Below are 18,081 nucleotides of genomic sequence, written 5' to 3' on the forward strand. Positions count from 1 at the left end.
CTAAGAGTTTTGTGTGTGTGTTGGTGTGAGTGTGGTCAGTGGATAGCACTCTGCTGTATCCATTTTCACCTTGCACACACTCAGATCCTCTTCACTGTGTTGTGTCAAAAGACAATGACTGAACAGGCTTGTTGTGCTAACTAAGCTTATCCCACAGTCTTAAGCACTAGGCTCTAGGCTCTCTGACTAAGCATAAATAGGGGTTAATTCATGAAAAGAAATAGAAAAGATAGAAAAATCATAACAGGATGGCACACATAAGGAGGCTTGAGTCTCACACTGTTATGAAGGGCATGCATAAAGCATTTCATCAGTGGTGGAACTCAAAGGTGGAAACCCCATTTAACATGGGCCAATGGGGTAAGCATGGCTCACTGCTCCAGGCCCAAAAATATTCCTACAAAAAAAAAAAAGAAAAGAAGACTATGGCCATGTCTTGAACTCCTGCTCTACAGTGCACATGACCTGAACAAGGCTCCTGACCCCACTGAGCACAGTCAGAAGAAGAAGGGGGTCTAATTTCAGTCAATAGTTGATATAGACAGTTGTACTGTCAAGTCATGGTGGTCTGCCTGTGTGACATCAGCTTTGCCCACTATATCTTAAATTGATTTTGTTTTGGAAATAATTTTAAGGCCATTATTTAAAGTGGACAAAGAAATTTGATAGGCATTTATAAACACAAACTCAGTGGCTACAGTTGCTACCATACACTCACTGAAACCCTACCATAGTATCCATAATCCATAGTGTTAAAATGGCCTGGAATCTGATCATACTGAGATGTGTAAAAGTGGAGACCCCACCTGCAGAAATCAATGAGATGACTTTTGAAGGATTCTGACATGATGTATTCCATTTGAACATGCATATGCAAATGGTGTATGTTGTAAGTAGAGAGCAGAGTAATGTACAGAGGATTAGAATTAGCTTCTTGAGAGAGAAACGTTCTACTTAAATACATTTCGTATTACTTCGAGATCTTTCTACAAGATACTAAAGAAGTCCAGATCACAATCCAAGTCAGCTGCCACTGACTGACATCATATCTTCGAGTACATTCTCGTACTCGCTCGGGATTGCTATCCCAACAGTGTAAACCAACCCTGCCTGCTTCATGGGACTCCAAAAAGAGTAGAATGCAATTCTCAAGTAACTCGTATTTGCCAGTGGCAAGACTCAAAGAAGACATATCTATCTCGATGGAGTGCAGTCCAGGGAGGAAAGGCGCAGTGTAAGGATGTGAAAGGATATCTCGAATATGGGTGAATGGGAACCTAAAGATAGAGATGGCCTCCACTGATGAACAGGTGTCACATCGGAGTAGGCACAATGGATCAGAGATCATTGAGCCCCATGAGAGCTTGAGTGTCTTCAGAGCACAGATTGACCGTTGCAACATGGGAACTACACTGTCACTCAGGCTTGCAACTGTTGCAGGGTGAACATCCACATATGATATATTCAGATGGTTTAATGATGGTAAGACGAGGAATGACAATATGCTGTCAAGAGGCTTGGAGCTAAGCATCATCTCCGAATATCCTATGATGCAGGATAGGGATGCAATTTTGGGAAAAACGATGGGAGCCGCATGTGTATGCTGGTGAACTTGCCAAGGAATGACTGGTGATGTGAATGTCAACCATTTTAGCGATGACATCTGAAGGAGAACTTGCACTGTCTGCAGTGCATTTGAATCAGTTATAACACCTTTCAGTGTCAAAGTAGTCAGCTGCACCCATTGGAGCTGCAGGTCCAGCCAACCCGGATGATGAACATTATTGATGATGAGATTTCAAAGATTGGTAGCAGATAAAAGTTGGACCAGATGGGAAGGTGTTGTCAGCCCTTCAACTATCTCCAAGGTTTCGAGTGCAGGGATGGAATTCTGAATAAATAAGAATGGTTCCAACGTGAGCCCTGACACACTGGTTGACAACTGCTTCCATCGGTAGGAAGAGGCAATGAGAGGCCAAAGGTATGAGGCTCCTTCATTTGGCACATCTATATCGTGAAAGAATGAGATATCAAGGGGAAGGCCGGCCGAGCGCTGCAGTTGAAGATGGAGATTCTTCAGCAAGCACTCATGTGAAACAACACAGTCAGTAGGTGATCTCTTTGACAGTCGCTTTTGGATACGAATGGGGTTGGGCACAATACACATATCGAAGTGCACATGCGTCCATAGCTGTGGAAACAATAGCATAGTCTGCCCCCACATCCTGTACACCATGCCAAGGATCCATGGGGGTGAATTTGCACAATGGAAGGAAGTACGACTCGGTGTCAGGTTGGAAAGGCAATATGTGAAAATCTCGTGTAACATGTCTTCAGGAAGACGACGGACGGGATTAAGGATCTCGGTTGAGTGCTCCATACTCCACTGAAGCTCACTGCGTGTGTGGATGAGGGATTTCAATTCCATCTGCAGCTCTGATATCGAGGAATCAAGCTCTAAAAGCATGCCAGATCCCATCTTTCGGATATCTCTGAATATAGCCTCCTCTGATGCTGACGGAGGTCAATTGGTATGCAAAAGGGCCATGATATCAGGACCTGGGGTGAAGGAGGATCCTCCACATACCATATTGCAATTTGGACATGAGTGGGACATATCATCTATAAGGGGATGATGCAAGGGAGGAAGACCGGATTGGGAGCCAAAGCGATCGTCGACGAGAAGTAAAGAGGCGATGGTGGAGGCTAGCTAACACGTTGTTTGTGGCAGGACGAAGGGAAGTCGCTCCGGTATCCAACTTCCCATCATTGATTAGCCTGTACAGAGACACGATGCGATACGTATTGGCAGCATGCATCCAGGCTCCCATTGTCAAAAATAAGAACGATTGGAAGATCTGTCTCAATCTAAAACGCGTGGCTAGTGGACTTGTAGCCTCATTCAAAGAAGCTTATTCGTCAGCACCTCGCAGGTTTTGACAGTTCATCCTCACACAAATGAGTGGAGGAAACGTCCAAAAGAGTGTAAGCATGGTTGAGAGATTTATCCGATGAAGAATACGGACATGCTCCACCTTTAATGAATAGAATTATATAACAGACAAAAATAACCCAGGGAATTTCAACATGCCTAGTTTTCTCATTCTAGGGAGCTCTTGGAGAAATCAACGATATTTAGGGCCTATCCTTCCTCTATCCACATTATTTAACTTCTCTCGGCTTCATTTCTTCGTGGAGTCGCAATAGGACCTGCAGCAAGCAAAACTGAGCGTTCAGAGATCAAATATCAAGGAGAAACTGAATGACATCCTGGTGCGAAATGTGACGTGAAGTGTACAGTAGAAAGATGGACAGAATGCAGATACTGGGAGTAAATGGGAGCTCTGCCCATCTCCTGATCATGGTTCCAGTGAAAAGCGCTACACAGCAAACCTGTACAAAGCCGCGGGCCACATCATCGCCATTTGGTCCAGCATCATTGGCCCTCTCCATCGATATGAGGCATGTCAAGACTTCCTTCGTCCATGGCCTTCGTTGTGGCATGAGCTTAGGGAGCAGCAGAGGAATAAGCCGTGATGATTACACTGGGTACAATTCTCCTGCTGCAAGCCTGTAGTCAACAGATGGGCAATAAGGAATGATTGAAGAAGTCGAGCAATAATCGCGACGTACCAATAACAAAACACCCACTCTGCCCCAGTTTGATTAGCGGGCCTGGGTAATCATTCGCGAGGATTTCCTTTCTCCAACTTCATTCCTTGTAAATCTGAGGTACAGAAGCCATTTGGTAGTGATAGACGGAAATTGTGGTGGCAGATAAGGTCGATGTGTAGCCATTCGCATCTAGCCACTGTGCTATCAAGAAAGACACTAAAATTTATAACAATACCAGGGTGTGCATCTTTGACAGGAACAAAACGGGCTGTATCAACAATCAACAGCTCCTATTCCCTTTAACGTGAGGATGTGTAGTGCCGTGAAACGATCCGACGCCTCGAACAGTCCCTTAATGAACGTTGGCGTATGAGCGTATTCTATGAATACTGCGGCAACCTCAAGAGCCGAGAGTTCGCTGAGCAGCCGGGCGCAATCCACCTCAACAATGTCATCCGAGGAGAGGGGTGTCTCCGGAATCGTTGACCGAGAGCGATGAATATGCGAGATGACAGTATCGACAAAAATACCTCTCAGATTCAAGGTCGTGAGCGCCGGTAACATGAGACCAGCAAGAATGGTAGATGATGTTGGAAGCGATAGATGTTGAAGATGAGCCATCATCACATTGATTTATCCAAGGTCTCCACTCGCTATTGCTGGCAGGCAGGGCAACGAAAATCGCTCGAGAAAGGGCAGTCGACGGAGAATGGAAATAAGCTCCTCACTGGTCGTAGGCGCTCTTATGTCCTCGGCTACCGTGATTTCAGGCATGTGCAGATGCCAGAGATGTATGGTTCAAGATACGCGGCGAGCCCACAACCTTTTTAAGCATCCGAGGGTCACGGAGGCTGATGGATTCAAAAGCAGGGGGTTCTTCCATACGATAAGCATCGATGATGGTAAGACCGTAGAAATATCCCAACGATTGAAGGTTATCGTGGTTATTAGTTTCTTCTAGCGCGGCGACGAGGAGGTGAGGAGCGCTAGAGTATTGGAACATGTGAGGGTTTTGGTACCTTTTATTGTCATGAATAACAAGCATATACCGGAGCGTTCGAGCTACAGTTCCAATGCTTTCATATGCCGCGAATTGCTGACCCATCCTCCCCTTGCATGTTGAGATTTACAGTAGACCAGAGACGAGGAAGTGAAAGAGTAATGCCAATCTTTGCAAACCCTCTGCAGACATTCGCTGCGAATCTCTTCATCCAATGGAATATCATGAGTCGCCAGCAGGTACTGAGAAGTGGTACGTACACCTAGCGGCTTCGAGCCACTGTCCTACCGCCTTGGATCCGAAGCGGCGTGTACACCTACGGCAGAGACACAGGAAGAGCATTGTGGGAGGGCGGCGGTTGAAAATGACGTAATGTCTGTGATCAGATTGTAATGTGTGTTAGCCTGCAGGCCACAAATATAAGGAGTTATGAGGATGATTTTTCAAAGTTTCGATACTCGTACTGCGATATAATCTGTACACGCGGGCGTTCAATCTAGCAAATATCAATCAAGTCTTCTGTAGATACGTGTTTGCAACCTCCAAGACCTTAGGATCGATATTACCCAAAATGTCCAACATCTCCTCCTATACACAAGAATTCAGCAAACTACTCCTTCGTCAGCACAGGAAAAAAACGACTCACCCAGACTTTATCCTGCACGATCTTCCCATCCTCGCTGATCACGAAATCGCTCTCCTCCACGACCTCAGACATCTGGATGAACTTTCCGCGAAGCTTCTCCTCGTCATCCAGTGACCCAACAGCACCGTACACCAGCTGACGGCTCCCTTCTTCGGTCGTGAAGCAAAGTTCTTCTTCCTCTTTCCGCATAGCTTTGGCCTCTTCGGCACGGATCCCAGTTCGGAGACCCGAGAAACAGAAGCCGGGATTGACGGAGTTGACGGTGATTGCTGGTGAAGATGGGACGTGGAGCTGCAGGGATCGGGCAAAGAGGACGTTGAGCACTACGAAGATATGAGGTCAGTCGGTATGACGATCAAACAAAATGTTACGAGCATTTTGAGTCATAGTATCGGCGATCCATAACCCTGTTTAAAGTCAACATACGAAGTACTAGAAAGAGATCAAACGCACTCTTTTGTACAGTACTGCTTGTCTGACAACTTCGCGAGGATCCTCGGAGACGCAATGACGTCCTTTTCAATCTTTGTCCAGTAGTGCACATCGCTCGCGACAATGACCAATCTCGGGATGACCGAGTGCTTGCGAGCTGTCTCCAGCATCTTTGGGATCATCCGGATCGCCAATAAACCGGGACCGAGGTTGTTCGTATGCAAGCTAGGAGAACAGTGAGCCTTTATTCACTCATAGATGGACCCCACGTACGTTCTCTCCCAACCTTCCACTTGTCCGTACTCCCAAGTAGCCATACCAGCGTTCTCTACGAGGATATCCAATCGGTCCAGTTCACGTTCAGCTTTATCAGCAAACGTGATGACGCTCTTGAAATTGGCGACATCGATGATCCATAGCTCCGCCTTGGAATAGCCAGTGTCTTGCTGAATGCCTGTGATGACAAAGATCAGCCGACATCGTCAGATCTGATAAGCGCAAGAATGTACGGGTGAGTGCCTCCTTTCCCTTCACTTCATCCCTTGCCGTCAACACCAATCGCGCAGGGTTCATCCTAGCGAAATGTTTCGCTGCTTCGAACCCCAGTCCGGCGTTGGCACCAATAAGGACGAGCGTCTTCCCAGTCAGGTCGGCGGTGACGACGGCGGGCATTGGTCTGGTCTGGTCTGCGATCCATTGTTCACGAGTTCTGGGTGCCATGATGATCAATGAAGGGCAATGAGTGGTCTACAGTTCGTCGTTTTATAAGGGGTCAGATGCAAATATATCATCAAATCGGAGTCTTTGTGGCGCTTCTGTATTGCGTAGTTGTGCTATTGGCTAATAACGTGACTCGAGTGCCGTTAGCCTATGCAAGCACAGAAAGATGATCATAGAAACCCTGACGGTAGGACGACATCAGTGTTTCTGGAAATACAGAGGAGGCAAGAGCCAATAGTTACTAAATACCAAAATATTAGTTCACAGCAGCCGACCGATACATAAATGTCGGGATGCTGACTAAAACTAAGCTTGAACTGGGAGGCCATATTTCGTGAGCGAGCGCAGGATGAAATGTCTTTTCAAGGTGATCAGAAGAAGCTTTGATAATCCCAATGAGTAAGCAGCATGTATAACCGAGAATTTGAGCAGTACTCACACGTGAGAAAGGAGGTGAAAAAGCAAATGTGGGTCAGGCAAGGTGGATCTGATCCAACGTCATCATTTCGCGTATAATCACCGAAAGCCTAAACCTCATACCGTGGTCCCCGGAGATTTACGCGCGCTGTTTCATGCATGAATTTGCTTGTCGATGGAAAGTGAGCGCCTGTTAAAAGAAAGCATAGGTATGATCATCATTTCAGAGATACGAACAACGCACCGGGAATTCCAACGAAGAGATGAGGTATAAAGCACAACTAAACAAAGGCCAGGTAGGGCTGCTGCACCTGTAAAGCGATTAAGAACATGGCAAAGAAATGAAAAAGAAGCTCATGTGGGCACCGAAAATTCGGCTTCTACCCCGGGCCAGGGAATCCCGTCTTCCTAGACAGATGCTCTTGCTTGCTGGCGAGGACACGCGAATTTCTGAAAGACGGCAACCTGACCATACGCGCTTTAAAAGGTAGAAGAGCCAAAGGCAAAGAGATCGTACCTTCGTTGCCGAAGCAGTACCTTGCACGTCAGTATACATTGCGGGTGGGTTTGTTCGACCTACAGGACAGGTGAATACGTCCAATGTCGCGGTGACACCGTGCCGTGCGTCTCTCTTCGATGTCTGAAAGCCGTCCAATGCTCTTTGGTACAAGGAAACGAGCGTGCGGAACATCGGGGTTAAAATCTTGGGACCGGCAGAGCTCACGCTAGCGCGCCTGCTCAACATGCGTTTTGTCAGTTTCCCTTTCTCGATAATTTGACGTTCTACCAGCGCCGAACATGTATCACAAGCGCGGTATAGTTCACTAGCGACAACCGGGCGATGGAGCGAGCAGTAATGCGACAATGGTGGTAAAAGTCGTCGGTCCTTGAAACTGATCCACTACCAGAACGTCGCCTTGTCCTTCATCGCTTTCTGGTCCATTTCTGTAAGCGAGAAAGCGGTGATGTAGAGTTCAGGAAGGGATGAATCTCCAGGAATGAGGGGCATCTGATACATGAACACTGGAAGCATACTCCACGGATACGAGGTGTTGGTTTTCCGTCTGCTTGTATGCTATAGCACGGCCTTCGTCTCCCAAGAAAAGACGTTCTCTCCCTCATCTCTATGTCAACCTCCGTTGCCATCGCACGCTATCCTGAGGTGGATCTATTTCAATGTTAGCATTCCATTTATTACCAGAAAGGACCAAAACATACACTCGGACCCGGATGAATATTATTTTGAACACGTACGGGTGACGCAAATTAAATCACATTTATGTCAATCGACAGTCCAGGAAGCCGTGCGATTCGGCATAATGAAGATCGATAAAGCAATAATCAGACCCACGGGTTCCTTGGCAATAACGTTCGTGCTTCCAAATGTCCACAAGAGTCTTAGACCAGTTAGAAGCAAGCAGAGGAGGAGACGCCGGGATTATTATTGCAGACAACTATAACCCAGCGATTAATGAGTATCTCAAAATGAATAACTTAGCACGTATGGCTTCCCGAAAGCAAGCAAACGTCCTTCTCTGCTGCTAAAGTAACCTCTATGGCTGGTACTTGCAGATGACACCGTCTCGAGCAGAGAGATCGTATTGGAAGAGCAAGGGGATGTATCAACTGTTAAAGGACGTCTGAGTAGGTCCACAATTACACAGACACATAGGACGAACTGGTCAGTAAGGTTTTGGGGTGCAGCCAAAATCATTGACAGAGTTACCTGTAACACGAATACAGCCGGAATGGAGGGAAAAGCACGAACAGGTCATTGGTATGGGCACCAAAGCAAGCGACCATCCCTGACTTTCTATCCGTGCTCGATGAGTCTCACAATTCCGCTACCACTTGCGGGTGAAGGCATGCGACTTCCTGAAAGACGACAAGACGACTATGCGTGCGTCGAAAGGAGGGTCGGAGAGAATCAAACGCCACGGAGCAGAGTCATCTTAGTTCAGTCTTAGCCGTCATTTACAGTATCGCGCCATCATCATCCTGTATGTCATGCTCGACTTGATGAAGCTGAAAATCTCTCGGGAGCCTGGCTACATTGAGGCTTCGACCTGCGAAATGTCGCGTTTAGTACCTCGAGACAGTACACCGGCGTAAGACTGACATACCTAGTCGCCAGTCACCAGTCAAATACTACACTTCGAACTAGGCATTCTCCCGATAATGTCCTGGACGGTACGGTCGACGGCGAAGAAGTATGATGGTAGCAGGAAAAGCACGTCGGACTTCGAAATTGATCCGTAACCAGAATTTGACCGTCGGCCTCATCCGCCACCGCCATTTCCGTCTGTCGCTGCCAAATCGCTTCCATGCATCAGGATTACGAGGACCCAAGTTGAAGGAAAGAAAATTCTCGCAAACAATCGCCCGTGTCCGCTTGCAGCCTCCGGAATCCAATATGGCGAACGGGCGTGATAAATGAGTTAAAAGTCAAACTGGTGGCAGAGGCTGATAACTAGGGGGTATTTTTGTTTGGTACGTTGCGATTACTGCTCAAAAGCTTCCATCATTGCTTATTGACTGTCTGCAGACTATAGGAGAATCGTACCCTGCGTAATCATCACGGCTGGTTCCTTTGCTGCTCCTTAAGGTCGTGCGACAACGACCGCCAAGGACGAAGGAAGTCTTGACACACCTCATCCAGACAGAGAGGGCCAATGATGCTCGACCGAATGGCGATGACGTGGCCGGCGGCTTTGTACCAGTTTGCTGTGTAGTGCTTTTCACTGGGACCAAGAGCAGGAGACGGGCAAAGCTGCGTTTCCCTCTCAATGCCTGCATTCGGGCCGTCTTTCTACTGGACGATCCATGTCCCTTTTGGCACTAGTATGTCTTGGCGGTAATTCAGTTTCTCCTTGATATTTCAAATTTCATCTCTGAACGCTCATTCTTGCATTGCTGCAAATTATTGTCACGACTTGACTAGGAAATAAAGCTGAGCGACATTAAAGGATGGCGATAGAGGAAGGATAGGCTTACACATGGTTGATTTTTCGACGAACTCCCTAGAATGAGAAACCTAGGTACTTTAAACATCCTCAGGCCGTTTTTGTCTATTGGCTAACACTGTCGATGCAGTGTACCTTTCCGTTCGTAAAATTCGGACCATGATTGTATTCCTTATCGGATGAACCTCTGATTCACGCTTCGGCTCTTCTTTCGCGCATTTGTATAAGAATGAACTATCAAGCTCTATGAGGTGTTCATGAGGAAGAATCTTTGAATGCGGTCACAGGTACACTGTTGACGCGTTTCCAGTCGAGATGGAAAATCTTGAAGCCGCGTTTGCACTTTTATTTTGATGACAGCGGACCCGGATGCATGGCACCAATAATATGTATTGCCTCGTGTCTCCGGACAGACTAATGAAGGACGGGAAGTTGGATACCGGAGCGACTTTCCTTTGTCTTGCCACAAACAATGTGTTACCTTCACCGTAGCCTCTTTACTTCTCGTCGACGATCGCTTTGGCTCCCAATCCGGTCTTCCTCCCTTGCATCATCCCCTTATAGATGATATGTCCCACTCATGTCCAAATTGCAATATGGTATGTGGAGGATCCTCCTTCACCCCAGGTCCTGATATCATGGCCCTTTTGCATACCAATTGACCTCCGTCAGCATCAGAGGAGGCTATATTCAGAGATATCCGAAAGATGGGATCTGGCATGCTTTTAGAGCTTGATTCCTCGATATCAGAGCTGCAGATGGAATTGAAATCCCTCATCCACACACGCAGTGAGCTTCAGTGGAGTATGGAGCACTCAACCGAGATCCTTAATCCCGTCCGTCGTCTTCCTGAAGACATGTTACACGAGATTTTCACATATTGCCTTTCCAACCTGACACCGAGTCGTACTTCCTTCCATTGTGCAAATTCACCCCCATGGATCCTTGGCATGGTGTACAGGATGTGGGGGCAGACTATGCTATTGTTTCCACAGCTATGGACGCATGTGCACTTCGATATGTGTATTGTGCCCAACCCCATTCGTATCCAAAAGCGACTGTCAAAGAGATCACCTACTGACTGTGTTGTTTCACATGAGTGCTTGCTGAAGAATCTCCATCTTCAACTGCAGCGCTCGGCCGGCCTTCCCCTTGATATCTCATTCTTTCACGATATAGATGTGCCAAATGAAGGAGCCTCATACCTTTGGCCTCTCATTGCCTCTTCCTACCGATGGAAGCAGTTGTCAACCAGTGTGTCAGGGCTCACGTTGGAACCATTCTTATTTATTCAGAATTCCATCCCTGCACTCGAAACCTTGGAGATAGTTGAAGGGCTGACAACACCTTCCCATCTGGTCCAACTTTTATCTGCTACCAATCTTTGAAATCTCATCATCAATAATGTTCATCATCCGGGTTGGCTGGACCTGCAGCTCCAATGGGTGCAGCTGACTACTTTGACACTGAAAGGTGTTATAACTGATTCAAATGCACTGCAGACAGTGCAAGTTCTCCTTCAGATGTCATCGCTAAAATGGTTGACATTCACATCACCAGTCATTCCTTGGCAAGTTCACCAGCATACACATGCGGCTCCCATCGTTTTTCCCAAAATTGCATCCCTATCCTGCATCATAGGATATTCGGAGATGATGCTTAGCTCCAAGCCTCTTGACAGCATATTGTCATTCCTCGTCTTACCATCATTAAACCATCTGAATATATCATATGTGGATGTTCACCCTGCAACAGTTGCAAGCCTGAGTGACAGTGTAGTTCCCATGTTGCAACGGTCAATCTGTGCTCTGAAGACACTCAAGCTCTCATGGGGCTCAATGATCTCTGATCCATTGTGCCTACTCCGATGTGACACCTGTTCATCAGTGGAGGCCATCTCTATCTTTAGGTTCCCATTCACCCATATTCGAGATATCCTTTCACATCCTTACACTGCGCCTTTCCTCCCTGGACTGCACTCCATCGAGATAGATATGTCTTCTTTGAGTCTTGCTGCAGGACAATACAGGTCACTCGAGAATTGCATTCTACTCTTTTTGGAGTCCCACGAAGCAGGTGTGGTTGGTATACACCGTTTGCATATCCATGTTCAAATGGAATATATTATGTCGGAGACCTTCAAACGTCGTCTCATTGATTTCTGCAGGTGGGGTCTCTGCTTTTACACATCTCGGTATGATCAACATGATCCCAGGCCATTTTAGCAGTATTCATAGATACGGTGGTAGCATTTCAATGAGTGTCTGTTAGCAGGGGATGGGATCCCAGACTTATAGGTACGGACTTATTATGCCTTACGCGTCTCTCATATGGCCATTGGACATTATTGCCGTACATTATCATTTCTTGCTCCTTAGTCTTCAACCGCCATCATTGTCTGACTAAAGCTCTAACAGTCATGTCGTTTGTATAGGGGTACTGGTTATCAGTGTCTGACTTCGTGTTTATAAATGCTTATTGAATTTCTTTGTAAGCTTCGAATAACGGTCTCGACAATATTTCCAAAGGAAAATGAATTTGAGAACTATGGGTGCCTGGTGAGCAAGCTGATGTCACACAGGCAAGCCATCACAACTTTGCAGTATAACAGTCTATATTGGAATTGCTGATCTGGGTAATTGACTGAAGTCAAATCCGCCTCTCCTTCCTCTGATTGCACTCGCCAGCTCCGGAGGCTTTCCACCACTGTCCCCATAGTTCAGTTTCAGTCACATCACAAATCAAGATACATACTTGAACGGTCCGACATATTTCTTCCTCCAATGATATTTTAGGTTCATAGCCCAGAAGATTACACACCTGTCGTTGTGATATTCAGACACACAGCTAAGCACAAGAGGAAGAATGGCACCTTGTCAATATTATACCATTGCACACCTGTCGCAAATCGAACAGTAGACATGTTGAACTCTGACTTTGCCCAAATAACCCTGCACAAAAATTCGGTGACCACGGCGAGAAAGAGTGCCAGAGCTCGGGGAATTGTGATAATCCTCTTCGTTCCATCATCTCCCAACTCTCTGAATATCAGTCTGTTAAAAGGCCACTGCGGCATCAGTTGTCCATTGGTGATGAAAAATACTTGACCAGCAATGCTTTCAGGACTCATGAGTAAATGATCCACACCCAGAATGTGAGCATGGGCAGCGTTACCCACATAGAGATAATCGATGAGATTCATATTATCTCCGATTTGTATATTCTCCTGGCCGTGCTCAAGGAGCTTCGCTACACACCAGATGAGCTGCTTGTTGCGCTCCCTGACCAGCCTGAAATCAGCAAGTTATCACACAGAAAGCCAATTGGTGCTTACCTGGTCATACCGCATAGCCTAAGAACCATGACCGCCATACCATCCACTCCATTCGCATCAAGTACGGTTTGCTCAGCCAAAGCCTTAGTATGATGATATGCATCGTAACTTTGAGAAGGTATCCAAACCTCATCTTCTTTCACTCCAGCCAAATCAGCACCCATCCAAATGATGCCAGTCAAGGATGTGTATACAAGTTCCTTGGTATGTGTGGCCCGACAGGCAGATACAACCAAATGAGTTCCCTCCTTGTTGATATGAAAGTACACAGAAGAGGGTAGTCCATGAATTGGAGAAGCCGTATGATAGACTATGGTTGGCTTGAACTAGTAAAGGTTCACCTCCAGTCAACTCCAGCTCTACATAGAGAAAATATGCACCTGCTTCAAAACTTCAGTTAAATATATCTCATTGGTTATGTCTCCAGTGAAATATTCCACCCCTTCCACTGCCTCGCTTGGGGAAGGCTGAAGAAAATCGAAAACACTGATTCTCATATTGACTCGTTCTTTTAGCATGGTAATGATATGGGATCCAAGAAAGCCAACACTGCCAATGACCATATGTACAGTGACAGGCATGTCTTGTCTTAGAAAAATGTCAAGGAGTAAGGAAAGAGTAAAGTGAGAATCAAACGTGGTCTTCCATAGAGATAAAGTGCCGTATACTTCTTGGTTCAATCCATATTTTGGATATATAATATAAGGGAGTCTGAGATAAGTGGCCGATCAAATAGGTCATCAGAAAATAGAAAGCAAGGGAAGGAGGGTAATTCGGGCATCTTGGATCCATCCAGTCAGTTAGGGGTCTTTAGGGTCGGATTTGACATTTGCCCACTGCTAGCTTGTTGACCGATATGATGATCAAGATTTACATATGAATCACTGTGCAGAAATGCAGGAGCCAGATGAATGGTCAGTAATCTCCAGCCATCATCATACCATTCAGGCTTCACTCCTCATATTGCTCTTCTATGGCTGCACATTCTGTCTGTGTCTTTACCTCTCTGGCAGTGCTTGTAACAGTATACCTTTCACAATTGTCGGCCACATACCGAAAATACAAGGCTTTGGTATGTCTTGAATGGTAGTTGTGTATTTTGTATATTAATGTACCTTTCTACAGCCACATACCTATTGTAGAGCATAGTGGACTATTTGTCTCATATCTTGTGGTCTTTCAATTCCTCCATGATGCATGGCCATTGCCAAAGGAAGGGTGTGTATACAATACATTTTCCAAATTGTGATCTGAATAAAAATACAGTATAAGAACAGTATATTCAAAGTTGCACAGATGGACCACTGGCTCATAATTGGTACATGGGAACACCAAAGACCTGCTAAATGCTCATCAAGAAAGTCTTTCTCTAGAAGCTACTCTGGTTGATGTAAGTTTATGCCTACTTTTCCTAATTGCCTTAATGAAGTGCTTCCAAAGCTCTTGCAGTCAGACCACACTCTCGAAAAGGCCATAACCACAAACCTGTACCATATCTCCATAGTACACCACACATTAAACAAGAAACTTGAGTCCTCGGTCCTGGGAATGTTAGACAAAATCAAGATCTGTTATCATGATCAGATTGATACAAAAGGTCTCCTCCCGTAGCTATTCTTTACACATCTCTTATGAGTGCTTAACTGACCCCCTTTAAATGGGTGGGCCATCTTTCCAGTGACCAATTTTTTTTACCTGCACCATGTGTCAAGTGATCAATCGTTGGTTGTCGGAGAACTTCTTTGGTTAGTATCACCTCTCTTCACCTTTGCTTCACCATTTCGATGAGGTTGACCCCCTGTAGGTCATAATTGTTGGAAATCCTTAGTGATGCACAGGGTAGACTCCAGGCTGGTAAGGCCAGAAAGAATGAACTTCTTTATTCTACAGCTCCTACAGAGCTTGTATTTATACTCTCCAGGCTTGTATCTAGAATTTACTACAACTTTCTCTTTCTCTTGAGGTTACTCATCAGCTCTCAGCATGATGCCGGATTGCCTTTTCTAGAACTTTCCAGCAAAATCCCAACAGTAATGATGATTATTGCACCATCAACATCACTTTTGCTCACCATATTATGTTCGGGTCAGCCATCATCCAGTCTTCCCGGTCTTTCTCATTGTCGGGCCTACAGGAAAGAGTGGCAAACCATCTACATCCCCTGCTTGAAGAGCATAAGCATTATGACAAACTTGTATGTTATTCCTAGATATTGTGTCCTAGGCTTTGATCAACCTTCGGCCAGGATAATATGCTAAGCTAGATATGAAGCTGATCGTCCCAGTCGTGAATCCGCCATAGCTGTTGCTCTATACATGCTCAATGTCAATTTACAACATTACACACAACAGCTATGGTATGTCTGAAACCATTCTTGATCTTGCTTTTGAGAATAAAGAGACAGTGGAAATCCTGACTGTGCTCCTTTGTATAGATATAACATCTTGCACCAATGTTCATGCAACATAAAACATGTAGAAGAGCAGATTTGCTACATGAATATGTGCCTTTCTTAGGTAACATCTACCCCTGACGGCAATCAAAACTTGTCCATGAAACGTAAATGGACGAGAGGCAAGCCCAAAGTTCAAACAGCCAGTTCATTATGTTCATGCATCTTCCGGATTTTAGAAATGAAATATATTAGTTACTTCAGTATCATTCGGTGGAACATGGCTTGGAAAGACGAATCGAGAGCTGTATATGGTCTCTTCAAGTTCAAAAATCCACTCTGAATTGTTTTTTGACCTTCGGACTGTGAGTGGCAATGAAAACAGAAAAGGCTGCCATTATTATCAGGCAGACGTCTTCTACTTGTATCTTCTCACTGACCCGCGAGCGCTCACGCACTCGTCTTTTCTCATCATGAGATAATAACACCTTTTTCTTAACTTATCGTTCCATCAAGGTCTGAATATGCAAATATTATATTCACAAGGAAAGAGAAGTCAGACTCGACCTGTCACCGGCAACTACTTTTGCCCCACTCCCGCCGGTATTTTGAATGACCAAAACAGGACTTTCTTCTCTGCCTCATAATTCTCATCATCACCACCAATACTATTACCACATCCTCCTTTCTCCAATGTATCTGAACATCTTTCTCCAAGCTTCCGAGGAATCGCCTAGCCTCGTATCTCAGGGCGGTAAACTAGCCACATTCTTTCGTGCGATCATCCATGGGAAGTTGTCCCAGCCACCGCCAGTGGAACTTGTCGACCACTGCCGACTTTTTAGTCAGCAAAATAAAGAGGATGGGGAAAAGGCGAATGCTGAGGAGATGACCCCACCGGAGAGTGGAGAGTTGCATGCCAAACCTGCAGAATCACCTTTAGGCCAGGTTCCAGTAACGGCAAGTCCTGTATTCTTTCCTTTCTTTTTTTATCATGTAATGACCATGAGATCTAGATGGATGTTCTCAAAGTCATGAAACCGGTATTGACCGTTGCAGCCAACTTTCAGGAAGAGCTGGAGGAATCCATTAAGCGAAGCAAGGGAAGATGATCCATTACGTTGCTGTAGCTTCCATGAATAAATGCTTATTTTAGGGGAAAGCAGTCCAAGTCGATGCACTCATACACAGGATTCGTCAATTTTCGTATTTACTGGTTTTCATACTACACGAGCCCAAGGGGAACAAAGGAACAGCATCTGTGTTTGGGACTGCTCTCTGCAAGAACCTCGAGACATCCCTCAAAGATTATGCCGTGTACGGTTCAATTTCCGCTCCAACATTGACTTCCTACTCATGCCTAGCTCAGTACGGCCGAGGCTCTCATCAAAGGCCTGAAGATGGCGGTGGACCTTGGACAATGGAGGAATCGCAATGGGATACGAGCCCAGCTTGACTTTGCGAAGAACAAGTGGGAATTCATCCAAGGAATGATGGAGGTGCGATTATTATTATCTGATCTTTTTCTTTTCATAAGCTAACTGACCGCATATAGGTGCTGTTAGCACAGACCCATTCAAAGACAATGACGGAGGTCATTTTGAATGCCTTTTCAAGTTCACAAACCATGCACATGCCTACTCTAGCAAGTTTAGATGACGAGGATGCGAGTCTGCTCCTCTCAGGTATGAAAATTTCCTTTTGCACATTGGATGATAAACCTTTTCTCCCATCCAGATGGAATTGTGCCATCATACTACTCATGATGTTAGTCTGACTGTTATTGGAGGAGCAGCCATCATTTGGTTGTATGCGTAGGTTGCAATTTGCTCCGGGATCAGGAGTAGTTATTCAAGATAGCGGGTCTCTTATGTTTTCTTCACTTCTTCCCTTTTTCTTTTGTCCCTCCTCTTGTTACTGTGCCTTTGTACCTACCTTTTTCAATATCAAAAGGATTAGTCTCTTATGATGCTTTCTCCATCCCTTTTCCTACTAGATCTGTCCCCTTGAGGGTTCCAATTTTGGCTGCGATTTTGCCACTTTTCATCCGTCATCAACTATGCGTCTTTTCCTTGTTGTGACCACCAGCCCTGGTTGCTGCCGATTTATCTCTGAATCTCTGTCATCTTAGCTGTGGCTCCGGCTGCTATACAGAAGTTGGGTAGGCATAGCTCATACTAAATCCCTTCCTCCAATCCAGTGCTGGGGCAGCCCACTTCTGGAACTACCGCGGTCGCAGGCCAGGTATTGACTACAGATGGCACTGGGACGGTCACTTCAGCTACGAGCGCAGCGTCTTCTCATCGAGTTTGTCGCTGATATTTTTACAGAACAACCACTACCAGCAGCTCCTCCGCTGTTACATCGTCCACGTTGAGCTCGACATTCTCCATAACGTCTGCGATGCCAGCCACATGATCCACGACTTCTACCATTTCCTCGATGATGTCTCTCACCCACAACAACGTCTTCGACTGCGCCCACCACCTTCCACACAGACACAACCACGACCTCTGACTCGAGCACGATATCTCTCACTACGACCATGGACCTCCATATCAG

General features: G+C 45.8%; 10 protein-coding genes across 10 annotated transcripts; 2 read left to right on the forward strand and 8 right to left on the reverse strand.

Annotated features, from left to right (window-relative positions):
- Window positions 1-1,589: 1,589 nt before the first annotated feature.
- Window positions 1,590-2,606, reverse strand: BT62DRAFT_1050685 (uncharacterized protein; the record flags this gene model as incomplete). The annotated part of the gene is made up of 2 exons (XM_043178521.1): window positions 1,590-2,514; window positions 2,588-2,606. 2 exons carry the CDS (start codon window positions 2,604-2,606, stop codon window positions 1,799-1,801), a joined length of 735 nt encoding a protein of 244 aa, XP_043033792.1. The 3' UTR covers window positions 1,590-1,798.
- A 502-nt stretch (window positions 2,607-3,108) lies between these two features.
- On the reverse strand, window positions 3,109-3,563 carry BT62DRAFT_627762 (uncharacterized protein). Its single transcript, XM_043181671.1, has 2 exons — window positions 3,545-3,563; window positions 3,109-3,490 (listed from the first exon to the last, which is right to left on the reverse strand). The coding sequence occupies exon 2, from the start codon at window positions 3,451-3,453 to the stop codon at window positions 3,241-3,243; it is 213 nt and encodes a 70-aa protein (XP_043033793.1). The 5' UTR covers window positions 3,454-3,490; window positions 3,545-3,563; the 3' UTR covers window positions 3,109-3,240.
- A 164-nt stretch (window positions 3,564-3,727) lies between these two features.
- BT62DRAFT_627474 (uncharacterized protein) lies at window positions 3,728-4,437 on the reverse strand. The gene has a single exon (XM_043181669.1). It carries the CDS (start codon window positions 4,237-4,239, stop codon window positions 3,889-3,891), a length of 351 nt encoding a protein of 116 aa, XP_043033794.1. The 5' UTR covers window positions 4,240-4,437; the 3' UTR covers window positions 3,728-3,888.
- A 688-nt stretch (window positions 4,438-5,125) lies between these two features.
- On the reverse strand, window positions 5,126-6,413 carry BT62DRAFT_983155 (NAD(P)-binding protein; the record flags this gene model as incomplete). The annotated part of the gene is made up of 5 exons (XM_043189753.1): window positions 5,126-5,203; window positions 5,262-5,584; window positions 5,725-5,918; window positions 5,967-6,147; window positions 6,203-6,413. The coding sequence occupies 5 exons, from the start codon at window positions 6,411-6,413 to the stop codon at window positions 5,126-5,128; spliced, it is 987 nt and encodes a 328-aa protein (XP_043033795.1).
- An 87-nt stretch (window positions 6,414-6,500) lies between these two features.
- BT62DRAFT_938096 (uncharacterized protein) lies at window positions 6,501-6,753 on the reverse strand. Its single transcript, XM_043187464.1, has one exon. It carries the CDS (start codon window positions 6,740-6,742, stop codon window positions 6,584-6,586), a length of 159 nt encoding a protein of 52 aa, XP_043033796.1. The 5' UTR covers window positions 6,743-6,753; the 3' UTR covers window positions 6,501-6,583.
- A 253-nt stretch (window positions 6,754-7,006) lies between these two features.
- On the reverse strand, window positions 7,007-7,664 carry BT62DRAFT_627529 (uncharacterized protein). Its single transcript, XM_043181670.1, has 3 exons — window positions 7,348-7,664; window positions 7,075-7,295; window positions 7,007-7,020 (listed from the first exon to the last, which is right to left on the reverse strand). The coding sequence occupies exons 1-2, from the start codon at window positions 7,573-7,575 to the stop codon at window positions 7,239-7,241; spliced, it is 285 nt and encodes a 94-aa protein (XP_043033797.1). The 5' UTR covers window positions 7,576-7,664; the 3' UTR covers window positions 7,007-7,020; window positions 7,075-7,238.
- Window positions 7,665-9,099: 1,435 nt separating this feature from the next.
- Window positions 9,100-9,851, reverse strand: BT62DRAFT_938099 (uncharacterized protein). Its single transcript, XM_043187465.1, has 3 exons — window positions 9,772-9,851; window positions 9,376-9,684; window positions 9,100-9,320 (listed from the first exon to the last, which is right to left on the reverse strand). The coding sequence occupies exons 2-3, from the start codon at window positions 9,624-9,626 to the stop codon at window positions 9,269-9,271; spliced, it is 303 nt and encodes a 100-aa protein (XP_043033798.1). The 5' UTR covers window positions 9,627-9,684; window positions 9,772-9,851; the 3' UTR covers window positions 9,100-9,268.
- Window positions 9,852-10,373: 522 nt separating this feature from the next.
- On the forward strand, window positions 10,374-11,390 carry BT62DRAFT_1050722 (uncharacterized protein; the record flags this gene model as incomplete). Its single annotated transcript, XM_043178522.1, has 2 exons — window positions 10,374-10,392; window positions 10,466-11,390. The coding sequence occupies 2 exons, from the start codon at window positions 10,374-10,376 to the stop codon at window positions 11,179-11,181; spliced, it is 735 nt and encodes a 244-aa protein (XP_043033799.1). The 3' UTR covers window positions 11,182-11,390.
- A 1,052-nt stretch (window positions 11,391-12,442) lies between these two features.
- On the reverse strand, window positions 12,443-13,426 carry BT62DRAFT_910808 (NAD(P)-binding protein; the record flags this gene model as incomplete). The annotated part of the gene is made up of 5 exons (XM_043183812.1): window positions 12,443-12,499; window positions 12,548-12,613; window positions 12,666-12,744; window positions 12,832-13,074; window positions 13,128-13,426. Coding segments are annotated over 5 exons (744 nt in total), but the record flags the coding sequence as incomplete, so codon positions are not given.
- Window positions 13,427-16,212: 2,786 nt separating this feature from the next.
- Window positions 16,213-17,285, forward strand: BT62DRAFT_1012794 (uncharacterized protein; the record flags this gene model as incomplete). Its single annotated transcript, XM_043177974.1, has 5 exons — window positions 16,213-16,488; window positions 16,676-16,836; window positions 16,889-17,018; window positions 17,075-17,204; window positions 17,257-17,285. 5 exons carry the CDS (start codon window positions 16,213-16,215, stop codon window positions 17,283-17,285), a joined length of 726 nt encoding a protein of 241 aa, XP_043033801.1.
- Window positions 17,286-18,081: the final 796 nt, after the last annotated feature.

This window comes from Guyanagaster necrorhizus (assembly GCF_019112545.1).
Source record: "Guyanagaster necrorhizus MCA 3950 unplaced genomic scaffold BT62scaffold_51, whole genome shotgun sequence".
Classification (NCBI taxonomy): domain Eukaryota; kingdom Fungi; phylum Basidiomycota; class Agaricomycetes; order Agaricales; family Physalacriaceae; genus Guyanagaster; species Guyanagaster necrorhizus.

Excerpts from the sequence above, each read along its gene's own strand:
- BT62DRAFT_627762 (XM_043181671.1), bottom strand. The coding sequence starts at position 3,453 with ATGGAGAGGGCCAATGATGCTGGACCAAATGGCGATGATGTGGCCCGC.
- BT62DRAFT_627474 (XM_043181669.1), bottom strand. The coding sequence starts at position 4,239 with ATGATGGCTCATCTTCAACATCTATCGCTTCCAACATCATCTACCATT.
- BT62DRAFT_938096 (XM_043187464.1), bottom strand. The coding sequence starts at position 6,742 with ATGGCCTCCCAGTTCAAGCTTAGTTTTAGTCAGCATCCCGACATTTAT.
- BT62DRAFT_627529 (XM_043181670.1), bottom strand. The coding sequence starts at position 7,575 with ATGTTGAGCAGGCGCGCTAGCGTGAGCTCTGCCGGTCCCAAGATTTTA. Across the intron at positions 7,296-7,347 it reads GTACTGCTTCGGCAACGAAG|GTTGCCGTCTTTCAGAAATT; the intron begins GTACGATCTCTT and ends GCGTATGGTCAG.
- BT62DRAFT_938099 (XM_043187465.1), bottom strand. The coding sequence starts at position 9,626 with ATGCAGGCATTGAGAGGGAAACGCAGCTTTGCCCGTCTCCTGCTCTTG. Across the intron at positions 9,321-9,375 it reads GGGTACGATTCTCCTATAGT|CAAACAAAAATACCCCCTAG; the intron begins CTGCAGACAGTC and ends ATCGCAACGTAC.